The 24,876-nt window shown below is 51.5% G+C and overlaps 1 protein-coding gene and 2 long non-coding RNA genes across 5 annotated transcripts in view; 2 read left to right on the top strand and 1 right to left on the bottom strand.

The window, feature by feature from the left end:
* Positions 1-4,996: 4,996 nt before the first annotated feature.
* LOC123628482 lies at positions 4,997-9,054 on the top strand. Of its 2 annotated transcripts, none has more exons than XR_006731655.1 (5): positions 4,997-5,513; positions 6,051-6,406; positions 8,038-8,134; positions 8,535-8,759; positions 8,905-9,054. It is a non-coding gene; the product is annotated as an uncharacterized LOC123628482 (long non-coding RNA). The 2 variants fall into 2 exon arrangements; XR_006731654.1 differs by having other exon boundaries at positions 6,051-6,539.
* Positions 9,055-11,970: 2,916 nt separating this feature from the next.
* On the top strand, positions 11,971-15,550 carry LOC123628481. The gene is made up of 4 exons (XR_006731653.1): positions 11,971-12,020; positions 14,483-14,664; positions 14,930-15,022; positions 15,098-15,550. It is a non-coding gene; the product is annotated as an uncharacterized LOC123628481 (long non-coding RNA).
* TKTL1 (transketolase like 1) overlaps positions 14,850-24,876 on the bottom strand; it is a 32,650-nt gene continuing 22,623 nt past the window's right edge. For both annotated transcript variants that reach the window (XM_045538228.1, XM_045538227.1), the window contains 6 exons: positions 24,449-24,605; positions 23,001-23,131; positions 20,226-20,309; positions 17,079-17,175; positions 16,804-16,923; positions 14,850-15,204 (listed from right to left, as the gene is read on the bottom strand). In XM_045538228.1, the coding sequence (XP_045394184.1) occupies positions 15,032-15,204; positions 16,804-16,923; positions 17,079-17,175; positions 20,226-20,309; positions 23,001-23,131; positions 24,449-24,605 (762 nt within the window). In that variant the 3' untranslated portion in view covers positions 14,850-15,031. The remainder of the gene's footprint in view (positions 15,205-16,803; positions 16,924-17,078; positions 17,176-20,225; positions 20,310-23,000; positions 23,132-24,448; positions 24,606-24,876) is intronic.

Genomic DNA, 24,876 nt, shown 5'->3' with positions numbered 1-24,876 from the left:
CCTCGGGCTGACCCCACGGGCCACAAACACATTCCTCGATGGAAGGCCCAGCAACCTGCTGTCCTGGGCTGCAAGGAGTGCAGGGTGGCTTTGGAAGGTTCCCAGAGCTCTCACCAAGGGCCTCGGTGTTGCCCAGGGACAGGAGCCAACAGGAAAAGCACTTACCACCCACAGAATCTCTGTGACAAATTCAGAGGCACTAAAAGCGTCATCAGGAAGTCACCTCTGAGTCCCAGCCAGGAAGGATGGGGCACGTCTCCATGGAAACGAGACACAAAGGGCCTCCCTCGGCCACAGCAGGAAGCTCCTTCCAGACCCCTAGGCCAGCAACCATCCCCACCTGGGCCACCAGAGCCCAGTGCCAGGCGACCTGACATTGTCATTGAAGAAAAGGACACCATGACAACGTGCCACACAACTCTGTACCCCCCGGCCCCTCCCCTTCACCACTGCAAGGGAGGGGGAGAGGCCTGCCTGTCTGCAGAGAGAGGTCGCAGCCACCTGGGGCAGAGAGGGGGCGGGGTACTCAGAGGCCGAGGAAGGGGCTGCTGTGAGGAGAAAGGACCTCTTGCCCGTTCCCAGGGCTGTAGAACCTAACGCCTAACCCTCCAGGGCTGGCAAAGGCTTCCTGTGAGAGGGCCAGAGAGCACATACTGCAGACCCCGCGGGCCTCAGGGAGTCTCTGCGGCATACTCGCCTCTCTTTGGGTTTCCTGTGATTTGTTTTGCAACCCTTTAAAGATGGAGAAGCTGGTAGGGCATCATGGCTCACGCCTGTAATCCTAGCACTCTGGGAGGCCGAGGCGGGAGGATCACTTGAGGTCAGGAGTTTGTGACCCGCCTGAGCAAGAGTAAGAAAGACCCCATCTCTGCTAAAAAAAAAAAAAAAAGAAAGAAAGAAAGAAAAAAATGAGCCGGAAACAGTAGCACGCACCTGTAGTCCCAGCTACTCGGGAGGCTGAGGCAGGAGGACAGCTTGAGCCCAGGAGTTTGAGGCTGCAGCGAGCTATGATGAAGCCACTGCACTCTAGCTGGAGTGGCAGAGTGAGATTCTATCGAAAGAAGAAAAAAGAAAAGAACAGAACAGAACAGAAAAGAAAAGAGAAGAGAAAAGAAAAGAAAAGCAGGCAAGCAAAGAGAAGACAAAGAAGTAGAAGCTGCTCTCCGCCCTTTCAAACACGGGCCCCATCCAGTCTTGGCCCTGGCTTACACCGAGGACACATAAGGGAGGCGGACCTGCTCAGGACCTGCAGCGACACATCATGGTCCTCGTGCAAGGGTGACCCTCGAATCCTTCTTCGGGAACTTCTGACCTTGTGCCTGTCGTCTCCCCTACCACCGATACAGGTTTGACCTCTGAGATCTATAAAGAATACAGCGTTTAGGAGATGAAGTTATAAAAAGTCTGTGACTTGGTCTTGGGGACGCTCTCTCCCACCTGTGTCCCAGGGGAAGCCCAGCCCTGAGCAGCCATACAGAGAAGCCCCGTGGGGAGGAACTCAGGCCTCCTGCCCACAGCCACGGGAGCCAGCTCAGACCAGACAGCAGGGACCCTGGCTGACGCCGGGCCCTGGGCCTGGGACTGACCCTGAGCCAGAACGACTGGATCCCAAGAAGCCCCTCTCTCACAGCCTGTCCCTCAGAGACGTGGCAGATAAGGAGCATTTGTTGTGGAAAGGAGCTAAGTTTGGTGTAATTCCTCACGCAGCGGTCGGGAACTAGGACACGACTTTAAATGGAGACCACTGCTCCACGTGAGCCAGGAGCAAACAAACCGACGAGCAAGCCCAGAAGCCAGTAGGAAGAGCCTGGAAATTTTGATGATGCAAAAACTAAAGTGCTCTGCCCAACCAAACACGACCCTCAAACCACAAGTCAAGAGGCAAGCGATAACACGGGGGAAAATAGCAGCAAGATGTGACTAAGGGCTCACATCGTTCACATACAGACAGCTGGGACACGTGGACAAGCAAAAGCCCAAGACCCAAGAGCAAACGGGAGAGAAGACGAAGGGAAACTGACAGGCAAAATGCTTCTCCACTGGGATGCAATTCTTTGGGAGACAATCTGATCGACTGCACAGCAATGAGATGAGATGCTCAGTCCCCAGAGCTGCCCTCCAACTAGATGACAGGCCGTCCTGGAGCCAAAGACCAACCAGGGCAAAGGCTGGGCAAAGGCAGCTGTTGTCTGGGGTGGGTGGGGTGCCAGGCGCTGAGGGGCGTGTACATCGCCCATGCGCTGGGTCCCCCTTGGTGAGGGAAGTGTGGCCGGAAAGGGGAGGCTTCTCCAGAAACTCTGGGCTACAACCAGCGGGAGGGAGGGATGGCTCCTGCTTGCAGCCACTTCCAGAGAAGCCACCCATCTTCTCCATGGGGCTCCCACTGACCTACCTCCCCCAGGAGACAGTCAGGCTGAGAACTGAAAGGGCCCCAGCCGCAGCCCAGGCATGTGCCCTCCTCGGTGGGCCACACCTCTCTAGTGACACGCTGAAGGCTTTCTCGTGGTACCACCCCCCACCTCCACAAACCTGGAGACACCTCTGACCAACCACCACCTTGCCCCCAGGACTCGCCTGCCAGCTCTGCCCACCTCTTCCTGGGGGGTGCGTGTGTGTGTGTGTGTGTGTGTGTGTGGAGGGGTGTCCGTGCACCCCCCGAGCCCCCAGACACGCTCAGAGGCGCGTTCTAGACACAGTGGAGTGGGAAGGAGGGGCCCTGGGACGGCAGAAGCTCACAGAAGGCGCAAGAGAGCTCGGAGGCCAGGACCCGGGAGTGGCCCGAGATGGAATGGCCAAGGTCCCTCAGCAGCCGGCTGGGGTCGCCACCCTCCTTCCACCCTTCTCCAAATCACCCTGGGGAGCACAACGTCTCCTTCCCGGCCCTTCTAGAAGGCCAGACTGGCCCTCAGGGGCGGCACGGAAACAACGCTGCCCACAGCCCCGCCCGGGTCCGGCTCTCGGCGAAGGCTTCCCCCTCGGCCTGTTCCCGGGGGAGGACGCAGACACCACGGGCTTCGGGAAAGGCGGACTCGGCGCGTCCCCTGCACGGCCGGGCCCAGGAGCAGGGAGGCGCGGAAGGCGGTGCCGAGGCGCCCGGGGCGGGCCCGCGCCCTACTCCGCCTCCCCTCTTCACGTCCCGGCAGCGCGCCCGCCGGAAGCACCGCCTCGCCTTCCTGGCCGTTTCCGCCTGACTCCGCCAATGATCTCGCTCGGCTCGGGAGGAAGCCCCGCCCCCGCGGCCGACTGGCGCTCCCTCGTCCCGTCAGATCCACCGCGCCGCGCGCGCGCCCCTGAGGACGCCCTGGGCGCGGCGCGCTCCTTTGGCCCGCCTGGGCGTCCGCGAGGCGAGGGCCCGGGCGCTGGCTGCCGCTGGGGTCGCGCGCGACTTGCCAGCTGTGCGCGCGGAGCGCTGCGGCGCCGCGGTTTGGGTGTGGACTGGTTCCGTTCCCATCGTTAGAGTCACGGGAAGTTTCTGGTTGTCGAGGGACGTTTAGGAGGCCGCTAGCCTCTCCCCGCAGGTCCCCCAGCGTGGGCATCTTGCGCAACTGAGGTGCAGTCTCAGGGCCCAGACGCGGCCTCGGTACCATCTGAGAGCTGCTCCAGATGTCGCCCGCGGTGCGTGCACTCGTGCGCGCCTGTGTACCCGCGCGTCTCTGGGCATTGCCTCACCTGCCTAGGTCCCTGGCCCTATCGCCACAGCCTGTAAACCGCCCTGTTCAGTCTCGAGGGTCTCTCCTGTTGACCTTGGATAGACCCAGCCTCCTCCCCCCTCCTCCCAGTCCTTGACAGGCAGTAATCTGTTGTACCTGGCCATAATTTCCTCATGCTAAATGCAACCACACAGCACGTAGCCTTCTGGGGTGGGCTTCTGTTCACTGGGACGAATGCCCCGGAGATGCTTCCGAGTTGTGTCCGGTGCTGATAATTGTTCCTCTTTACTGCTGTGTTTTCATTTAGTGCACGCTTGGGGGAAGCACGGTTTGTTTGAGCATCTGCCCTTTGAAGGACAAGTTTCTTCTTTCCAGTTTTAGCTACAAATACACCAGCTGCGATTGTTTCCACTGGCGTCTTCAACGCCTGAGGGTGCAGTGGCTGGGTCCTTGGGAAGTGGCTGTGTAGTTTTAACAGAAACGGCCAAAGTGTCCTCCAGAGCGGCTGAACCAGTTAACTTCACCACCCTGCACATTTTTAGAGCAAATCGTGAGAAAATTTTTATGAAACAACGTTATTTTAAGCAACACTGTTTTGTTGCCCTCTTTGATCCTTCTGTGCAGTCACCAACGTGGGCATTCACAGTTTTTAAAACCCATAATGCTATACCCTTTTGTGGTGGTTTTCTTTTCACTTGGAACAATTCTTTGAGATCCTTCCGTGTCAGCACACAATCCTCTAGCTAGCTCATTTTTCTCTTGGCTGTGTGGTATTTGATAGGATCCCTGAACTATTATGCCATTTACATAATGAATCCTCATTTGATGTGCTTTTAATTAAGCCATCGTCATGTTTATTTTGCCTCTGCTATGAATGCTGCACCCAACAGCCTTGAACACGTGTCGCGTCAGTCTCTCTCTAGGATAATTACCTCTCGGTGGGACTACCGGGTCAAAACATAACGTGTGCTTAAAACTTTTAACAGACATTGAGGAATTGCCTCCCCCAAAGACCCTGGCATCCTACGTCATCCTGCCTCACGTTGTACCCACAGTGTTTATCCACGGCCTGAGTGACACCTTTTGGGTGAACAACTTTTTATAGTGTCCGGAAATTGGATGGGAGAACCACAGCTTTTTATTCTTCCCTTCTTGCCTTCCCGCTCCCGTGCCCGTCCCTACCAAGGAGTCACTAGGATGCCTCCTCCAGCCTTAAATGTCCACGCATCCTTGGTAAACATGCAGTGCCATTTGGAAATACCTGTACGTCCTCGTGCACCATATCTGTCACCGTGCTCTAGTCTCATTCTGCTGACTGCTTTTGTCATTCACCAGGGCATCTCAGCTCCCTCCCTGTGGCCCTGGAGACAGGTGGGTGATGTTCGCGCTCCTGCACAGCATTTCATCCCTGGATCCAGCATATCCGATCATCCCCACCCCGAGAACGAACCCCTAGTGCTTCAGCCCCTGCTGTGCACAGCCCATGTCACCTTAGCGACCTGAGAGTTTCTCTTGGTGACATACCAAGGGGTGGGATTGCTGGGTGAACGGGCATGGACACACTTTATTCCAATAAATGCCACCCCTCGGCTTTCCAGACCGGCTGTGGGGTTCACATCCCACAGGCACTAGCCGAGAACGCTCCTCCTCCCACGGCACCCTCGGAATTATCCACCTTCTGATGTTTGCTATTCCGCTGGGCATAAGGTGGTATCACGTTTTCTTTGATTTTGCATTTCTCCGCTGCACCCTGGGCATGAGCATCTCTTCACGAAGTCATCACCCATCTGGGATTCTGAGTCTGGGAACCACCCGTGCCCTGCAGGAGGCTGTCATACACCACGGCTATCCGTCCTTTGTCACGTAGGTTGCAGATCTTTTCTCTCAGCCTGTGTCGTCAGAACCGCTCTGCTGGTTGTTTCTGGCTGTCAAGGAGCTATACGTTTGTATATGATCAAATTTATTGAAGTACTGGTTTATGATTTCTGGGTTAGGTATCTTTCATGGTGCCCACCCCCGAAAACATCATAACACTGGTCTGTATTTTCTTCTCTAATTTTCACAGTAGTGATTTTGCTCGTAGCCATTTCACCATGTAGACTTTACACTGTGGCTGTGGTGTGAAGGAGGGTTTGGGGCAGACCCTGGGGGGCTTTGCGAACACCTCGTGGGGTCGTTCAGCCCTTTCTTCCCCTGCCTCGGTAGGGCCATGGGTTCCAGGTGGCCGAGTCACAGAGCGGCCTGAATCCTGAGCCATCTCTTGCCACAGAGGTGGTTTGGAAGAAAACCAAGGGTGGCTTCTGACTGTGGCAGGAGCCATGAGATGGCAGGGTCTGGGGGTCTCAGCAGCGGGCTTCAACAGCAGTGGCTAATAACGGTCTGCCTTCCTACTCTCTGCAGGACAGCCAGTCACCTCCAAACCATTATTCACACACTAGCCTCTTCCCGACGATCGTCGCTGCCACATTCACACTAAATGCCCATGCATCCGTGGACGTGCATCTCAGCCAATTCCCTGCAGTGAGCATTTGCACCTTGTCATACCTAGTGGATCTGCCGGCTCCCTCATTATGATGCTTCAGACGGTTTCTGTCATCCTTGGGCATTTTGTTCTCTGAGTGAACCTCCCCGTCAGCTTGTCTGGGACCACGAGACACCCACGTGCCTCGCTTCTTGGGACTCTGGCAGCAAGACGGGAAGTGCCCGATTCGATTCTCAGCATTGCTTTGCTCCAGAAGACCTTGGACTTAGTCCAGGTAGGAGGAATCAATTTCCTCTGCTGGCTGCAGCTTTGCTGCCAAGCACTTCCTGCGGTGCCGGTGCGGAGCTGGGCCGGGAGCGAGGAGCACCGGACACAGTCTCTTACCTCTGGAACCTTCCTTCCCATGGGTGAGACATGGCCAAACAGCTCCTTCCACGGTGCTGTGCGCCAGGGTGGGACCGTTGCCCAGGTCCGGAGAAGAGATGATGGAGCGTAGGGTAGTGGCAGTGGAGAAACCCGCTTGCATTTGCTTGCGCAAAAGGGACGTCTATTGGAAGGCTCCAAGGGTGGCTCCCAGGCAGGAAGGACAGGAGCGAGGCGTCCCTGGGAGCCGAGCCCGCAGGTGGAAAGCGGCAGTTCCCCTCTCCTTGCCGTCTAGGGTTGCCAGATTCCTGGGCGCCTGTCTGGGCTCCAGGGCCCCCATGAGTCCCTGCAGGCCTGTATGCGATTAGCAAAAGGCACCCGCCCTCTTGGCAGGTATGCGGCTGGAAGCGAGGACAAGGAAGGGATTTCAGCAGTCCCCTCACTCCCAAGGAAGGTGTCCTTGTGTGGGAAACAGCCTGTGCAACTTTCTGGGGGACCTGGGCCTCTGCCTGCCGCATCTTCCCTCCGCCTGAAGTGGCCCGGAAAATTCAGAGAGTGAGGACACTCTAGGCAGGATTTCTGGGTGCCTGTTGCGAATTCCAGGTGGACCTAAGCTGGGCGGGTCGGCCCCACCGACCCAGTGCAGCTGTGGCCGGGGGTCTAGGTCACAGGAGCCAGTGCTGACTAGGCAGGGACCCAGGGTGGCGCCTCTCAGGCACCCAGCAGCGCCTGTCCTCTTGGCCGGGGGCTGGGGGGCTGGGGAAGTGGTGTGTGTGTGTCCCCAGTCCAGGTTTCTTTAGTTTTTTTCTTTTTTTATTAAAAAATATTTTATCGGCCGGGCGCAGTGGCTCACGCCTGTAATCCTCGCACTCTGGGAGGCCGAGGCTAGCGGATTATTTGAGCTCAGGAGTTGGAGACCAGCCTGAGCAAGTCGTCTCTACCAAAAAAATAGAAAGAAATTAGCTGGACAACTAAAAATATATATAAAATTTAGCCGGGCATGGTGGCACATGCCTGTAGTCCCAGCTACTCGGGAGGCTGAGGCAGGAGGATCGCTTGAGCCCAGGAGTTTGAGGTTGCTGTGAGCCAGGCTGAGGCCACGGCACTCACTCTAGCCTGGGCAACAGAGTGAGATTCTGTCTCAAAAAAAATATATAGGCTGGGCGCAGTGGCTCACGCCTGTAATCTTAGCACTCTGGGAGGCTGAGGCGAGTGGGTCGCTCAAGGTCAGGAGTTCGAGACCAGCCTCAGCAAGAGCGAGACCCCGTCTCTACTAAAAAAATAGAAAGAAATTAGCTGGACAACTAAAAATATATATAAAATTTAGCCGGGCATGGTGGCACATGCCTGTAGTCCCAGCTACTCGGGAGGCTGAGGCAGGAGGATCGCTTGAGCCCAGGAGTTTGAGGTTGCTGTGAGCCAGGCTGAGGCCACCGCACTCACTCTAGCCCGGGCAACAAAGTGAGACTCTGTGTCAAAAAAAAAATATATATATATGTATATTTTATCTACTCTTTATTATTATTATTATTTATAAACCAGTAGACCCCCAGGAGCCCAGTCCAGTTTGGAAGAAAGCACGGAAAGGAGCAATTATAGGACTGTGGGTTGCATCATTTCGAGGGTACCTGGGCCACAGGTGAGTGAGGGCAGTCCCTGGGCGGGGCGGGGGGGACAAAGGGCAGTGAGGACACAGAGGGCTGAGCAGGTGCCGAGGCGGGGCTGCACAGGAGCAACAGGCTGTGCCTGCCTGTCTGGGCACGTGAGTCTTGCCGGCCTGGCCTCGGGGACAGGAGGCCTTGTGCCCTGGGACGCTGAGCCAGTGGAACTGAGCTCCCCACCTGCATCCAGAGTTCCTGAAGCATGACCTCTGGGGCCAAAAGGAAGAGGGGGCTGCACCTTGCCCCTCAGCACAGGGGCCCAAAAGCCAGCAGGTCCATCCCAGCTCGGGTCTGAGCGAGCAAGCGAGGAAGACTGCCTGTCTTTTTTTCTCTTTTTCCATTTTATTTATTTATTTATTTATTTTGTTTTTATTACAGCCCAGTAGTTCAAGAGGTAGAACTGCCTGTCTTGCAATAGGTGCCCTGGGCATTCGCGGGCAGGGCCTGCCTTCCCATGGCCTGCCTTCCCGGCAGAGCAAACCCGCCCTCCCTAGAGGGGACACTTCACCCCAGGATTGCCACACGGGACTCCCAGAGGTAAAGCTGAAGATGGCCAGCAGCCTCACGTTGACCGCGCCGGCCACCATGCTCGACGTGCAGCAGGTAGGTCAAAGAGCAAGGGTAGACCGGCCTGTGGCACTGCACGGAGACCTGCTGACACGATTCTCGGCGCCGGCCGAGCGTGTTTGCTCCGAGCCGGGCCGCTGCCAAGCGCCTCAGCAGTGCTCATCCCCCCCCATCCTCACAGCAGCCCGCGGAGCTGGCTACCAGTGTTAGTCACCCCCATGTTCCAGATGAGGACACGAGAGAAGCATGACACAGAAGGCTGAAGTCGCTTGTTCAGAATCACTACATGGCAAGTAGCAGAGGCAGGATATGGACCAAGGACATTGGCCTCCAGGGCCTGATCGTTTTCCTGACTATGCTCCACTGCCTCGGGCTCCCCCTTCCCTCCCTCCGAGGTTCCCAGGGTGTGTGTGTGTGTGTGTGTGTGTGTGTGTGTGTGTGTGTGTGTGTGTGTGTAAGGAGTGGGAGGTGAGCCTGGCTGAATATCCCCCAGGCCTTGGGCCATCATATGAGAAAGGGAGGAGGGTATGAAGAGAACCAGTGCTCTCTTGTCAAGCTCGACTGGGTAAATTTTGCAAACAGAGATTCACACTGCCTTTGAATTCTCATGAGATCAGAGAGCAGGTCTCATGGACTTTTACAAATTGTGTGCATAACTGTGATGTCAAGCTACTCGGACTCCTCAGGTTTTTATGTAAAACAAAATTTTTTTTTAGACACAAGGTCTCTGTTGTGCCACCCAGGCTGGAGTACAGTGGCAAGATCATAGCTCGTGGCAGCCTCAAACTCCTGGGCTCAAGCGACCCTCCTGCCTCAGCCACCGGAGTAGCTGGGACCACAGGCAAGCGCCACCACACCCGGGTAATCTTTTAATTTTTTTGTAGAGATGGGGTCTCGCTGTTTTGTCCAGTCTGGCCTCAAACTCCTGGCCTCAAGCAATCCCTCTGCCTTGGCTTCCCAAAGTGCTGGGATTACAGGTGTGAGCTACTGCGCCCAGCCCCTCCGCGAGTCTTTAATAATCTCTGAGACACAAGAGTATAAAGATAGAAAGGAAGGAACAATAAAAGGTATAAATAAGTTTAAATGTGCAGGCAGATTTGAAAAAGAAGTGAAAAGAACTTTTAGAAGTCAAAAAGCATAGTCATCCTGTAGCCCCAGCTACTTGGGAGGCTGAGGTAGGAGGATTGCTTGAGCCCAGGAGTTTGAGGTTGCTGTGAGCTAGGCTGATGCCACGGCACTCTAGCCAGGGCAAGAGAGAGAGTCTGTCTCAAAAAAAAAAAAAAAAGTTAAAATAGAAATTAAAATTTAAAAAAAGCGTAGTCATTGCAGTGAAAATCTCGACCAATGGGGTCAACAACACATAGATGCCACTGAAGAGAGAATTAGTGATCTGGAAGATGATACCAAAGAGATTTCCTCCTGGTCTGTTCTCCTTCATAGCTGATGATACTGCTTCCTCCTTCCCTGAGAAATGGCAGCAGCCCTTCCTCAGAGATCTGAGCCCTAGGTCTTCAGTGCTCCTCATGCTTGTTTATAGGCTCTTGATAACCCCAACATCTTCCCCTGCCCCTTGATCTGGAAGTGGTAGCTTCTTCCTTTATCCAGTTCAGTATCCCTTTTCGCATGTTCAGCCCTCAAAACCCCGAGTAAACAATCCCTTAAATTAAGTCCCCTGTCTTGAGAGTCTCGGTATGTTTTTGTGTCTCCTGAGTGGTCCATGATTAACCCTGAACTGGTCCTGGGGGAGGTTCCAGAAGACAGGCCTACGTACGTGGAGGTTTGGATGGGTCTGCTCATGCCTTTGGGCTGGAGTGCAGGGCTCAGCATTTTGCCAATGGGGAGCGGGGCGCTAGTCATCCATGGCCTGCAGCAGCTTCACAATTAATCCAGCTGCCACTGTTGGCTGACGGGGATCAAGGGCCAACACAAGCCAGTGCCTGGGGAGCTCGAGTCACTGCTGCACCCGACTGTCATGGCGGCCATGGAGGGCTGTGAGGACTGGTGTGGGATGACTTCTGGGGCTGGACCTGACTGTGTACAGCAAAGACGTGCTGACCTCGGGTTCCTTAACTCTCAGCTCAAGTCACAGGAAGAGAACCAGAGGGCTTCCAGGACAGCCCTAAACATTCTCTTACTCCTTGTACCTGCAGGGCTGACGGTTCTGACACTCACACACGAAGTTGAATTGTGTGAGCGCCAGAATCCCAATGTGTTGAACCCCCAGCCTCGCCACATTTCTCATGTGTAACGTAAGCAGTGGTTGGGGAGGATTCGGCAATGGAACCTGGAATGGGGACATCTTGTTGGCTTCAACTGAAGCTGAGACTCGGGAAGCTGCCACTCCCTCTGAGCCTCCCTTGCCAGTGGAAGTGGCTTGACCTCTTGTGTCTGGGGGACTGGTGTTCCTTTGCTGGAGAACTGTCACAACTTTGGACAGGAGCCTTGTAAGGGGAGACGTGTTACCCACGAGACCCTCCATAACTACAACCTGTTGCCCTCAGACCGTCACGTCAGGTGCAATCTGCCGTGCTCCAGGTGCGCACTAATGGGGGGAGGGCATATCATGCCTGCCCCTATATAGCACCAGGTCCACACTATAGCACTTTCATGCCCTGACTAGTTTGTAATTCTGCTTGCCTGTTTTCCTCGCCCAAATAGGGAATCACGTGGAGATCATTTCACATTTCCTGAATGCAAAAGCCAGAGATTTTGTAATCCCAAACTCAGCCTGGAAGGGCAAGGTAGCATAGTGGGGCGGTAGAAGGAACCTCTCACAATGTTCCCTAGTAAGTCAGGGCACCCCAGGGTGTTGTTGCTTGGGTATGCGTGCCATGCTGGGAGAATTCAGTCCCGAGAGCTCAGTTGCTTTAGAGCTCTGAGCGTGACGAATTCACTGCTCTCCATGGCTTCCCTTCCGCTTTCGGAGTCCAGCAGGGCCTGGGTTGCACACTCCACCCCCACCCCACCTGCACCTCCATCCCCTTCTCCACCCGCCTCGGGCGTCCCTTCGCTCTGGCCATACCTCTGCCCTGCACCGCCATTCAGCCTGCCGTTAGGTGCAGTGCCCGCCAGGTAGCGCCCGAGTGGCTCGGCTCCCCAGCGGCGCAGGGACCTCACTGCCGGTCCAGCTTAAGCCCCTTCCCGCGGGACGCGGGCGACGCTGATTGGCTGTGGGTCAGCGAGTGACGGGACAAAACCCTATGGCGTGACCCGGCCGCTGCCCACGTGTGGTTTGGTCCCGGTCGCCCGCAGCGGGGCGGCGCAGCAGGCGCGGGCGGGAGCGAGGCAGCATCAATGGTGGGTATCCAGGCGGCTGGGGCGGGACAGGCGAGCAGCCAGGGCTGCAGAGGAGGAGGAGGGCTGGCAAGGGAGAGGACAGGCGGGTCGGAGTCGCTGCCAACCCCAATATAATCCCAGTGATGCTGGGAAGGAGCGTGCAGGTGGGACAGCCGGTATCCGCGGCCCAGGGTGTGGCCGCGAAGTAGGAACCTGCGAGGTAGGCAGGGTAGGCCTAAATGGGGACATTTCGACAGCATTTCTAAAATTCTCACCGCAGCCCTGTTAGATAGTATCACCATCATCAGCACCATCATCCCCTTTTGCAGATGAAAAAACTGAGGCAAAAAGGATTCCCTGGCTACCTAAGGCCCCACAGCCAACAAGTAGCAGGTTTGGGGATTAAAGCCAGCCATGGGACACCACCTGGGCACCTGAGTCCCTGCTGGTTGGCTGTTCCATGGGAGGGAATCAGAGCAGTACGTAGATGTAAGTCTCAGGGGTGAGGAGGCTGGCTCCAGAGGCCAGGGTCCATGGCATCTTTCAGGGAGTGTTCCTGAGTATTCTCACGACAAGTTTGCAATGTCCCTGCCCGCATCACTGTAGTGTAACACCTTGGCTACTCAGAAGCTACACCCAGGCCAAGCTGGCAAGAGGGCTCCCTCTCCTCCGGTGATCATGGCTCCCACGCCCCATTACTTTTCACTTTTCTACTGTTTCTGCTCAGAACCTTCTAGGGGCCTGAGTTGAGGCTTTTGGACCCTTTCCTGCATTTTCGGATTGCACTTTTGTCATGGATATTTGTTGCTCCATTTAGGCTGCCACAGTGCATTTGTGTGCACTGTTTCTGTTGTAGATATCACTAAATTTGGCATTTTACAAGCAAGCACAGCCACCCACGTTCTGGTTTGTCTGTTAATAATGGCTTACCTTATAGTACACGACACTTTACCCATCACAGATCACCTTCACAGTCATTGCCTCGTTTACTCCTCACAAAACTTTAGACACCCCCCACAGGCACTCAAAAGGGTAAACTGAATTGCCATATGACCCAAGAGCAGTGAAAATCTACATCTACCCACAAACTTGTATGTATGAATATTCACAACAGCACTATCCACAAGAGACAAAGTGGAAACAACCCAAATGTCTACCAACTGATGAACAGCTAAAATGTGCTAGATCCATACGATGGAACATATGTGGCCAGAAAAAGGAATGAGGTTCTGAACCTCAAATGCACGCTGCTAAGTGGTATGAGTCCCTTTACACGAACTATGCAGAAGAGGTCAATCCATGGGGACTGAATATAGATCAGTAAGTGCCAGGGGCTTGAGCGGGGGAGGGAGAATGGGCAGTGACTAATAATGGGCACGGGGTTTCTTTTTGGGGTGATAAAAATGTTCTAAAATTGAATGTGATGGTTGCACTCCTAAAAACCACTGAACTGTACACGTTAAATGAGTGAATTGTATAGAGTGTGGGAAACTGATTACCTCAAAATAAATTTTTTGCTTATTTGCATTTTCCCAATTTTCTACACTCAGTGTCAACTATTTTTACAAAATAATTTTTGAAATCTTATGAAATAAGCAGAGCAATTATGCTCATTTTACAAGCCAGGACACCAGTAACTTAAATAGGGCAGGAGTAGAATACGTAGGCCCTGAGGACTCCCAAGTCCCAGGGTAGTTCTTCCATCTCTATACCACACATTCTAGAATTCCTGAGACAAACTGGTCATGGCTCCAAAGAACCCTGATGACCACTTAATTAAGGCAATAAAAAGGAATGTGACATATCAGGCACATTTAGTATGATTTTCTTTTTTGAAACACAGTCTCACTGTCACCTGTGGCATCAGCCCACCACCACCTCAAACTCCTGGGCTCAAGTGATCCTCCTGCCTCAGCCCCTACCCCAGTAGCTGGGACTACAGGTGAATGGGCCACCACACCTGGCTAATTTTTTTCTATTTTTGGTAGAGACCGGGGTCTCACTCTTGCTTAGGCTGGTCTTGAACTCCTGAGCTCTAGCGATCCTCCCACCTTGGCCTCCCAGGGTGCTAGGATTACAGGCGTGAGCCACTGTGCCCAGCCTCCAGTGTAATTCTAAATTTAGTTTCAAAGCTCAGGTCCACCTTTATCTGTCTGGTACTTTTCTTGTATTCCAGCCACACAATTTATGTGCTCAGATGACAGGAAGGAGTTGGCTCGGGGTTAGCTTTTCGGGCCGTACACTGTTGTCTAGTGAGTGCTCCCTCTGCAGCCCATTATCCTTGTCCAGGCTTACTGCTGGGGCCGTGGCTCTTTGCTTCTGGTTTAGATAGGAGCCCCTTCCCTGTTTTGGACTTTACCGCAGAGAAACTGAATTGCACAGAAGGCACAGACTGAACAAAGTGCCTGGTTTTGAGATGCTTTATTAACACTCAACAGTACAGTGTGTAGACTACAACTAGTTGTGCGCTCATCTCTTCACAGAACGGTCACCACAGGCAGCACGGGACATCCTAACAGCTTTCACTGCTGCCTCACAGCCTCCGAACCGTGGAGGGGAGATGAGGGCAAACATCGAAGGAAATTCCAGGGCAACTGCAGGCACACATTACCCAGGAAGCTGAAGGCAGGAAGGCAACGCATGGAATCTCAAACTCAGAACAGCAGTATGTATCATGGCGCTATAGCGCTGTAAAAGTTACGTTTTCTCTGCTTGCAAGGGAAACACACATTTAAGAAACTAGTACTCTACACTGATCCCTGAACCAGTTACCTGTAGTCTCGTCAGAAAATTTAATATCAGGTGGTTGCTTTGTTACCTATTTTGTCACTTAAAATCTTATTACTCACTCTAATGATAAGAAAATGATAACATTTGTATATGCAGTTACAGTTTAAAAGAAAAGTAGTTAACTTGAATTTCTGAATTAGGAATGAAGAAAGGTGTTACCTGGCTTTGCTTTTGAAAAGAACAAAACAGTATGTGTTTACAAATGATGGTTTTGGAACAAGAATAGATGTAAGGTAAACATTTCAGTTTATTACAATGCGTTTCACGGCCGCGGTAATGTGTCTGGCACTGATTCCAAACATATCCAGCAGCTCATCCGGCTTCCCATTACGAGGCACTCCTGACACCGCCAGCTGATGAACCAGGATGTCAGGCTCCTTGGAGACGGCTGCACACACAGCTTCCCCAATGCCGCCTGGGGAAGCAAGAGACACTGGGATCTTTTCTGGAAGTGGCTAGTTAGCCTTAAAGCCCCATCATATAGAGGCTTTTGAATTTGCTGGTTCCCAGGGGAAAATTTTTTTTACTAGTCATTGATCATGTAAACAGTCATTCTCAGACAGGCTGGAAGAGTTCTTCCTCTAAAGTTCAAGTCTCCAAATTGCTCCCACCGCCCCCCTACCTACAGCAGCCGCTGCTCTCTACCTGGGCTCCATGGATGGGGAGCTTAGGTTCTTAAAGCTGTCAGGGATCTGAAAAGGATTAACACACTGCCACACTAGAAAAAAAATGTTTTTCCTTGGGGCCATGGTGTTGTATTGTGAAAAGAGAATAAAAACTTTGAAAACAAAATGATCCTTTCTAATTTAATGAAAAAATTTGTTATTTTTTAGTTTTCTGTGCATGAGTTATATGCAACTTGAAAAATAATTCTTGAGATTCCTAAGGTGAAGAGACGTGTGAGTTACATATACTTCACGAGGCCCCACGCTCAAAACTAGCATGTTAAATACAACTCACATGGCAATTAATGTGTTAAAACCAACAAATGAACTGTGCAGGAGAGAGTCACTAGCAGGCCTGAGGCCGCTGGCTCGCAAGGTTGGCCCTTGGCTGGTGCAAGTTCCCTCCACTGCTGTGACACTTTCCCTACTGATGAGGGCGGGCCCTGCACCTGGAATGTTTGTACAAACAATGTGGTTTATGCCAAACACCTGCTTTCTTGCTGGGAGTTGGGAATTTTTGGTCCGTGCCTGGCCAAAGCTGCCAACATGACCAGACCCTGATAAAAACCTGGGGTGCTGAGTGTCTAGTGGGCATCCCTGGGCATAACACAGTCCACGTGGGATGTGTTTTTGTTGTGCCACTCATGTGGGAGGGGGAGGGATGGGGAAGCCTAAGGCAGGGCTTCTCCAAACTCCACCTGCGGCTCCTGCCCTGACAGGTCCTGCCACATGCCCTTTCTCTGTGACCGACCTTAGCTATGGTGTAACTGTGTGCCAGGTCCTGTGAGTCCTTCCAGAGAATCACACACCGTCAGTGCAGTCCTGGGGCCCATGACACAGGATGAAGTTCCTCATTGCGTCACACTGTCTGCCCTGCTTAACTTTCTTGGGCCCAAACATCACCTAGCTCCCTCTCCCTGGCATCCTCTTTTCCTGTGTTTGCCGTGTTCTCTGCTTGTAAGGCACTATTCCCACTTTTTTTGGTGGGGGCAAACTATTAATCATTCAAAACTCAAACTGTAAAGCTTTTCATGACTCCTTCCTACCCACAATGCTGACTTAGCCACTCCTCTGTGTTGCCACTGACCCCCCCCCCATGCCCCGGGCACCCCCTTGGTGACCAGGCACTGTGCAGTCTGCCGGGGACACACAAATGCATATGAGCACGCACGGCTCCACACTTAGGGAACCAGTTCAGGCAGGTGCAGAGAGACCCCTAGATCGCTACTCCTGCAGAAAGCAACAATGAAGGGATGCTGTCTGAGGGGTAGGGCCACCGCAGGTGATGCCCGAGAGAGCAGGGCACATCTCCAATCAAGGGAAACACCATGCCTGATGCCCACACACACCTTCTGGGTAATGATCCTCCACTGTGATGACCCGGCCGCCTGTGGCTTTTGCATTGGAAATGATGGTGGCAGCATCCAGGGGTTTGATGGTAAACAGGTCGATGACACGGATAGAAATATCTGGAGAATAGCAATAACTAGCTTAGTATATGATGCAAACTTAGAATAAAGAATACACAGGGATAAAAATAAAAGGATCGATCGAGGCACACAAGGTAGCTGAAGTCCGACCTCTCCCCAGCTTGAATTTTAATGTTCAGACATAACCAACTCACCTTGTTTAGAAAGATCATCAGCAGCTGCTAAGGCTTCGTGCAGAGTAACTCCAGCTCCAATAACTGTGACTTTGTCGTTGTCACTGTGGCGGACAACCTGGTGTAGCACCAGCAAAACAAAATGCTGTGGTTACTACCTGCTTCATACAGAGTGCATCTCAAACTAGGGGGCATGGTGCTCTGCTATACTGCTCTTCCCCAATACTAACAATTTCATCCCTTAATAATTCACTATTAAAAAAATCATGTCGGGTGCAGTGGCCCATGCCTGTAATCCTAGCACTCTGGGAGGCCAAGGAGGGAGGATCACTTGAACCCAGGAGTTTGAGGTTGCAGTGAGGTATGATCATACCACTGCACTCTAGCCTGAGTGACAGAGCAAATCCTGTCTCTGAAAAAAAAATCATATGCATTTAAAAGCCAGGACACTCTTTTTTATAAGACCTATTTTACATCTGCTTTACAAATTCATCTGCCTTTCCTCTTGCTTTAGAGTGAGTTCGAGATTAAATTTTTTTTTTTGAGACAGAGTCTTGCTCTGTTGCCCAGGCTAGAGTGCCATGGCATCAGTCTAGCTCACAGCAACCTCAAACTCCTGGGCTCAAGGGATCTTCCTGCCTCAGCTTCCCAAGTAGCTGGGACTACAGGCATGTGCCACCATGCCCTGCTAATTTTTTCTGTATATATTTTTAGTCGTACAGATAATGTATTTCTATTTTTAATAGAGATGGGGTCTCGCTCTTGCTCAGGCTGGTCTTGAACTCCTGACCTTGAGTGATCCTCCTGCCTCGGCCTCCCAGAGTGCTAGGATTACAGGCGTGAGCCACTAAATTCTTATATAATACAAACACAAAATGACCCTTTAACAAAGAAGGTGGATTTCAAACTAGGCTCTAAAACGCAGAGGGCCAGAAGCAATCGTACCACCCATCTGCCCTGGAGCACAGATAAGTACCCTGCCTCACACCCACCAAGGGGTCTCGGAAATGTACAGCCTCTGGACTGGTTTGAGAGCTTACTGCAACATGCACACAGTTTGGACCCCAACAACTAACAAGTTAATGGAGAACATGCTGGGCATTTGCAGCGTGCTGTGTGCTAAGCGTCTTGCATGCCTAAGTTCTGAGAACCCTCAGTCTCCCTGTAAAATCTATCAGTAGTAGGACCATTCTGTAGCTGAGAAAAGTGAATCTCAGAGCAGGAGGAACTGGCCCAGGATAGGGCTGATGTCAAAGCCCTTGCTCTCAACAACTTACTATTCTGCGAACAAAGACAGTTCCCAGGCTTATTTCATACAGTTTTGTTGTCTCCAAAGCCACCCTGAAGGCATATGGAATTATTCTTCATTTTATCTCTCTCAATAGGTTTCCCTGTAGCTTAAGAACCATTGCTGATAGTATAAACAGTTGGGGTTTCTAAGCCTCTCCACTCTTTGAAGATGTTGTTGCCTTTAAAAATAAATGTAAATGCACATAGACATACACACACATCTATGTCCCCTTTGCAAAACCCAGTCCTTAATTATCCATGCCATGCACATTATCACACACATTGGAACTCACATCCTTGACATCATCATGAAATTTACTTGTTTTTTCAGGAGAAGGAAAATATGAGGAAAAAGAAGACAGGAGAGAAATGAAAAAGCTCTGCAAACCATATAAATGTCAAGACACTCTCCCCACGAAATAGAACTTGTAGTTAACACTAAAGGTGAACACTAAAGCTTTTGCATTCAGTGTTATTTTCTAGTTACCTAATGGCACACAGTGGACAGTTCCAGAAAATACCTGCTTTTTTGTGGCACTATAGCCATTCAGAGCCACTAGTGACTATGAATTCTGGAGCAGCCTGCCCCTTAGCAATCAAGTTGGATGTTGACTGCTGACTTCTTCAAGACTAGCTATCGGTATTTCACATATTTAAGAAGAATATTAATGGCATTATAAAATGCTTTTAAGATAAAAGCAGGACTTGTATAAAACATACATAAATGCCTAGGAAAAGGCAGGAGGGAAAACATGCCAAAATGTCTGTAAGTCCCACTCTCTACGTGGTGAGTCGAGTCATTTATTTTCTCCATAGACTTTTCTGGCTTTCCCTACATACGGCCCTGACAAGCAGGCAGAGCAGGAGGGGGACGGTTTGGTGGGCAGGCCCAGAGAGGCTAGGCTCACTACCTGGGCCTGAATCCAGGTTTTGGTGCTCACAAGCTGTAAACCCTTGAGCGAGCTGCTTACCTTCTCTGATCCACACCTACAGGCCAGGCTGATAATACAAGCTTCTCACCAGAGCTTGCAAGAGCCCAGCAACGCCAGCTTTTATCAGCAGGCCTGCAGGCGAGTCTATATCCTATGTGCAAGACCAACCTCAGGGCCACAGAATTTCCAGTAGAAAGATGGTCCATGTTCCCTTTTCTGCCTGGCCTTAGATCTGCAAAATCTGAACCTAAGGGATCTTTTATTCATTGAAAACAGCTATGATACATTACAGCCACCAAGATACTCAACTGGCTTCATGTTGTTATTATTTATCTTTAAGAGTTCAACAAAGGCCAGGCGCAGTGGCTCACGCCTATAATCCTAGCACTCCGGGAGGCTGAGGCGGGTGTATCGTTTGAGTTCAGGAGTTCGAGACCAGCCTGAGCAAGAGCAAGACCCCGTCTCTTCTAAAAATAGAAAGAAATTAGCTGGACAACTAAAAATATATACAGAAAAAATCAGGTGGGCATGGTGGCACCTGCCTGTAGTCCCAGCTACTTGGGAGGCTGAGACAGGAAGATTGGTTGAGCCCAGGAGTTTGAGGTTGCTGTGAGCTAGGCTGGCGACATGGTACTCTAGCCTGGGCAATAGAGTGAGACTCTGTCTCAAAAAAAAAAAAAAGAAAGAAAGAAAAAAGGAAAAAAAAAGAGTTCAACAAAAAGCGACTCCATTTGGAAAGAAGAAAAGTTCAGGCCAAGATGAAATTGGGAGAATGTTCCTTCCTGAGGAAAAGCAAATAAAGGTCACAGTTTATTTTACTTTTTTAAAAAAGCAGAGCAAAGAATGGACAACACCTCAACTGTGGAGATACCTTCACTAGGATATTTAGAACAGTTCTGTTCGCGTGAAATGATACCGAACAACACTGGAGGACTGAAGCCCTTACCTTGGCCTGTCCGATCTCAAAGGTTTCTCGTGGGTTGTAAATAACTGCCGTCTTGGGGCGGGTGGTCCGAATGAAGCACATTCCCTAGGGTAGAAATGAAAACCAGAGCCACAGTTTAGAAAATCAAACTATAGGCCAGGCGCGGTGGCTCACGCCTGTAATCCTAGCACTCTGGGAGGCCGAGGCGGGTGGATCGTTTGAGCTCAGGAGTTCGAGACCAGCCTGAGCAAGAGCGAGACCCTGTCTCTACTAAAAACAGAAAGAAACTATATGGACAGCTAAAAATATATATAGAAAAATTAGCCGGGCATGGTGGCACATGCCTGTAGTCCCAGCTACTCGGGAGGCTGAGGCAGGAGGATTGATTGAGCCCAGGAGTTTGAGGTTGCTGTGAGCTAGGCTGATGCCACGGTACTCTAGCCCAGGCAACAGAGCGAGACTCTGTCTCAAAATTTTTAAAAATATAATTAAAAAAAAAGAATCAAACTATAAATTTCCAGCTAAAGGACCTTTAAACAAGTGGGGGAAAGGAGGACTGAATAGTTCTTTTTACTAAAAACAAAGTGTACACCTTGGAGCAAAGGACAAGCATCTACAACCACCGGCAAACAGGTCACACGTCATCTGATCATGCCAGGCGAAGCCCAAGCAGGACCCTAGCAGATGCCCTCAGTGCGAAGCGCACCGCACTACTGTGTCTATTGCCCCGGGAAAGACTTCCCACGTACACACCCACCTGTTCTGTCTCCACAGGACACAACGTCAGGGCAGGAGCACTGACTCATGTTGACTAGAAAGCCCAGAACACAATGTTTAAAAATCAATTTTTACCACAGTGCCCTGTTGTAATGGTTTATCTTTAGAAAGACTTTAAATATCTGAATACGAAATGACTCGCCCTTTTCCCAATGAGAAGATGTAAATACATTTTGTTATCAACTTGAACACAGACACTTAGTATAAAAGAATATTCAGGTCATATGTGCAGCACTTCATAAACTCTGACAAAGGCATCACCACGTCATTATCACCCAAGCCCAGAAGCCTCTTTCAGTCACTGGCCACCCCTAAGGAGCAATGTGTACTCTCATTTCTATATCGTAGTCTTTATTTACCTCCTTTGATCTTTCTAGAAATGAAATCCTGTGGCATGTATCATAAAACAGAACAAACTCCAAGATGTAGTAAGTAAAAAAGCAAGTACAGAATAATGAGTACAGTTTGAACCTACTCGTAAAACAAATCAAAGAAACATCTGTCCGTATGTGTTGCAAATGCTTAGGTTGGGAACTCACAAGATCTGCCCCAACTGTACCCAGGGTTACCTGCGCAGGGGCACGGGTAAGGCACAGGGGTGGCGAGGGCGGCATGGCAAATGTTAGCTGGAGAGGCTGGAAAGGTAAAGACTGTGCTCGCTTGTCCCCTGCAGCTAAGTTCTGGATAGGAATTTAATTCTGTGCCTCTGATGCCCTTGTGTGAGATCTCAGGAGTAAAAGCAAGGCTGAGGCCACACTCTTTCCCTTCTCAGCTGTTTCTGAGGGCGAGCTAGGGCCCGGGCCTCGGCTTTGGCTGCAGTAGCGTCCTGCCACCCACTCTCCAGCTCCCTGGATGTCAAAAGGCAGTGCCGGCCGGGCGCGGTGGCTCACGCCTGTAATCCTTGCCCTGTGGGAGGCCGAGGCGAGTGGATCGCTCGAGGTCAGGAGTTCAAGACCAGCCTGAGCAAGACCACCGTCTCTACTAAAAATAGAAATAAAAATTATCTGGACAACTAAAAATATATATAGAAAAAATTAGCCGGGCATGGTGGCGCATGCCTGTAGTCCCAGCTACTCGGGAGGCTGAGGCAGTAGGATGGCTTAAGCCCAGGAGTTTGAGGTTGCTGTGAGCTAGGCTGATGCCACGGCACTCACTCTAGCCTGGGCAACAAAGTGAGACTCTATCTCAAAAAAAAAAAAAAAAGGCAGTGGCAACAGTGGCTTCTTTATCCCTGGCTACAGCAACCAGGGTGTGTCTTAAGTCCAACAGGCCCAGCAGTGGCCTCAAAAGTGGCTTTTCCACTGCTGGGTTAACACTTTATAGTTTGGGATCCTGCCTGTAGCCCACTACTGTGACTTCATAAGCAACATTTGCTAAACCTCTTCTGGTTTAGAATACCCAGAGTGGTCCCTGTTTCTTGTGCTGAGCCCAGATACAGGCTGTCAGTTTTGTTCAGTATCCTTCTGCTTGAAAGTACTGTTTGATACAAAGCAAATGTGTTTGTGTGCATAATCACCTGTTTTTGCAATGGTTGCATTTTTAAAAAGAATCCTAATGCCAAATTTTCCATAATGCATTCACTTTTTTTTTTTTTTTGAGACAGAGTGTCGCTTTGTTGCCCTGGCTAGAGTGAGTGCCGTGGCGTCAGCCTAGCTCACAGCAACCTCAAACTCCTGGGCTTAAGTGATCCTACTGCCTCAGCCTCCTGAGTAGCTGGGACTACAGGCATGCGCCACCATGCCCGGCTAATTTTTTCCATATATATTTTAGCTGGCCAGATAATTTCTTTCTATTTTTAGTAGAGACGGGGTCTCTCTCTTGCTCAGGCTGGTCTCGAACTCCTGACCTCGAGCAATCCACCAGCCTCGGCCTCCCAGAGTGCTAGGATTACAGGTGTGAACCACCGCGCCCGGCCATGAATTCACTTTTGTGCTAAGAAAAAAATCCAATCATTGCTATCAAACTAGTATCAGAGCCCAGAAGCATTTTCTATCTTAACCAGTGTCCCCTTAAAAATACCTTGGCATTGGCCGCCAGATAAAGAGCGTGCTCCATTGAGACAGCATCACTTGGATAGAAAATAATGCAGTTGGGAATGGCTCGGAACATGGCCATATCCTCCAGTGCCATCTGGGACGGGCTGTCTTCACCTGAGAAAGGCACAGTCCAACAAAAACATGAGCATAAACCTACCAGGAACCTGCCCTCCATCTCCCACTCACTCTTGAGAAGCAGTAACTCTTACTGCTGTGGGTGTCCCCAACCAAGGCACAGTCCTCCGATACAGTCCAATTGTGGTGCCTATTGAGCTGGTTATAATTCATACTGAGCTTTCGCAGGCCTACTTCCCTTGAGATCGTACCGTAACACCTCAGGTTAGGCTCCTAATTGACCTTTCAGATCCCTCAGTGCTACTATCCAAGTTCACTGAGCACTGGTGGCCTGAGTCGGCCCTGCTGGGCCGCTGGCCCTGCCCTCCTTTGGAGGGTCCACTCAGGCTTTGGCCTTCCTTCTCTGCTCTCCATCAAGAGACCGGGCTTTGCAGATCCAAGTGGTCTCTTTCATTTCTCCAGGCCTTCAAAGTAGTTGAACATAACACCCCTTTGGGTGCCTTCAGCTTGACCCAGATGGCCGTGGCTCCCTCATGTGCACTTGCAGCATTCCAACAGCAGGCGTAAGCGGCCATGTCTGCCCAGCTGATCTGCCTACCACAGGCCCGCCAGACGGCTCATCTTTCCCATGTCCTCACTGCTGTCACTCATGAACTCAACTCCCTGACATTTCCCAGGTGAGAAAACCCCTGAGACCTGTTTTTGGCTTTTCAGGGCCCTCCATCTGCTAGCGACATGCACTTCTTCCGTCAGACTCTCTCAGGTCAACCCTGGACTTTCTGCCCTGCTGCTGCCACACACCTTTCCACCCTCTCCCTGGCCTCCCTACTTCCTGTGCTTCTCTTCTAGCCTGCCCATCAGGTTAGCATTCCTGAACAGTGCTGCTGTTGGCCTTATTTCCCTTGCATCATGCTCCCCAAGGGTTCCCACTGCCCAAAGCAGGAAGGCACTGGCAGTCACCCTCGCCCCCATGCCATCCGAGCAGGCCCCACACCAGCTGGAATCCTCCTCTCTTCCCTCCGCCCATGCTGCCCACCCCCAGTTAGACTGCGACCAAAGTGAGGGCGGGAGGGGCTGCTGCCCTCATCATCCCCTATACATGGCCCAGTACATAAAGACACTCGGGGCAGACTACTTCTCAGTGCAAGGGAGGCACTCTACAGCAGCACCAAAAGATTCACTTCAAAAGCTTCCCAGAGCATCTGACCTTTTAAAATATAACATGGCTTTTGTAAAAGAAGTCATTAACAATCAAACTTTATGGAACCGTAAGAAATTCATGGTTCCACCAACCACATTCGAATCCTTCCTTGTAAAGGCGGAAGGCTATCAAGAGATGGCCCACAGAACTCCTACCGACAGATACTCCACAGTGGGAACCAATGAGGTTGACGTTGGTTTGAGAGATGACTCCCATCCGGATCTGATCAAATGCTCGGGTCAAAAAGGCACCAAAAGTGTTAGCAAAAGCAATGGTCCGACCACGGGTGGCACAGCCCAGTGCCATGCTCACCTGTAACACAAAGAACATGGATCAGAAAAGCCCTGGGCCCTGCCCACCCCCTGGTTTAGACTACACGGTCCCCATGATAATAACCCCTGCTCTGCACTGCCACACCGCTCTGCAGCTCCAGTGTGCCTCCCTGCCATTCTCTTTTCTCAAGCCCTCTGTACCCCTTCCTGCCCCCTCCTGCTCAGATGGTACCCTCGCCTCTTATCTCCTGGGGATGGAGTCTCGCCCATCTGCCCCTGTCCACTCCTGACCTGCACTCCCTGCACCTCCC

Source organism: Lemur catta, chromosome X (genome assembly GCF_020740605.2).
Source record: "Lemur catta isolate mLemCat1 chromosome X, mLemCat1.pri, whole genome shotgun sequence".
Classification (NCBI taxonomy): domain Eukaryota; kingdom Metazoa; phylum Chordata; class Mammalia; order Primates; family Lemuridae; genus Lemur; species Lemur catta.
The sequence above is the reverse complement of the archived record's forward strand: the minus strand, read 5'-3'. Positions and strand labels throughout refer to the sequence as shown.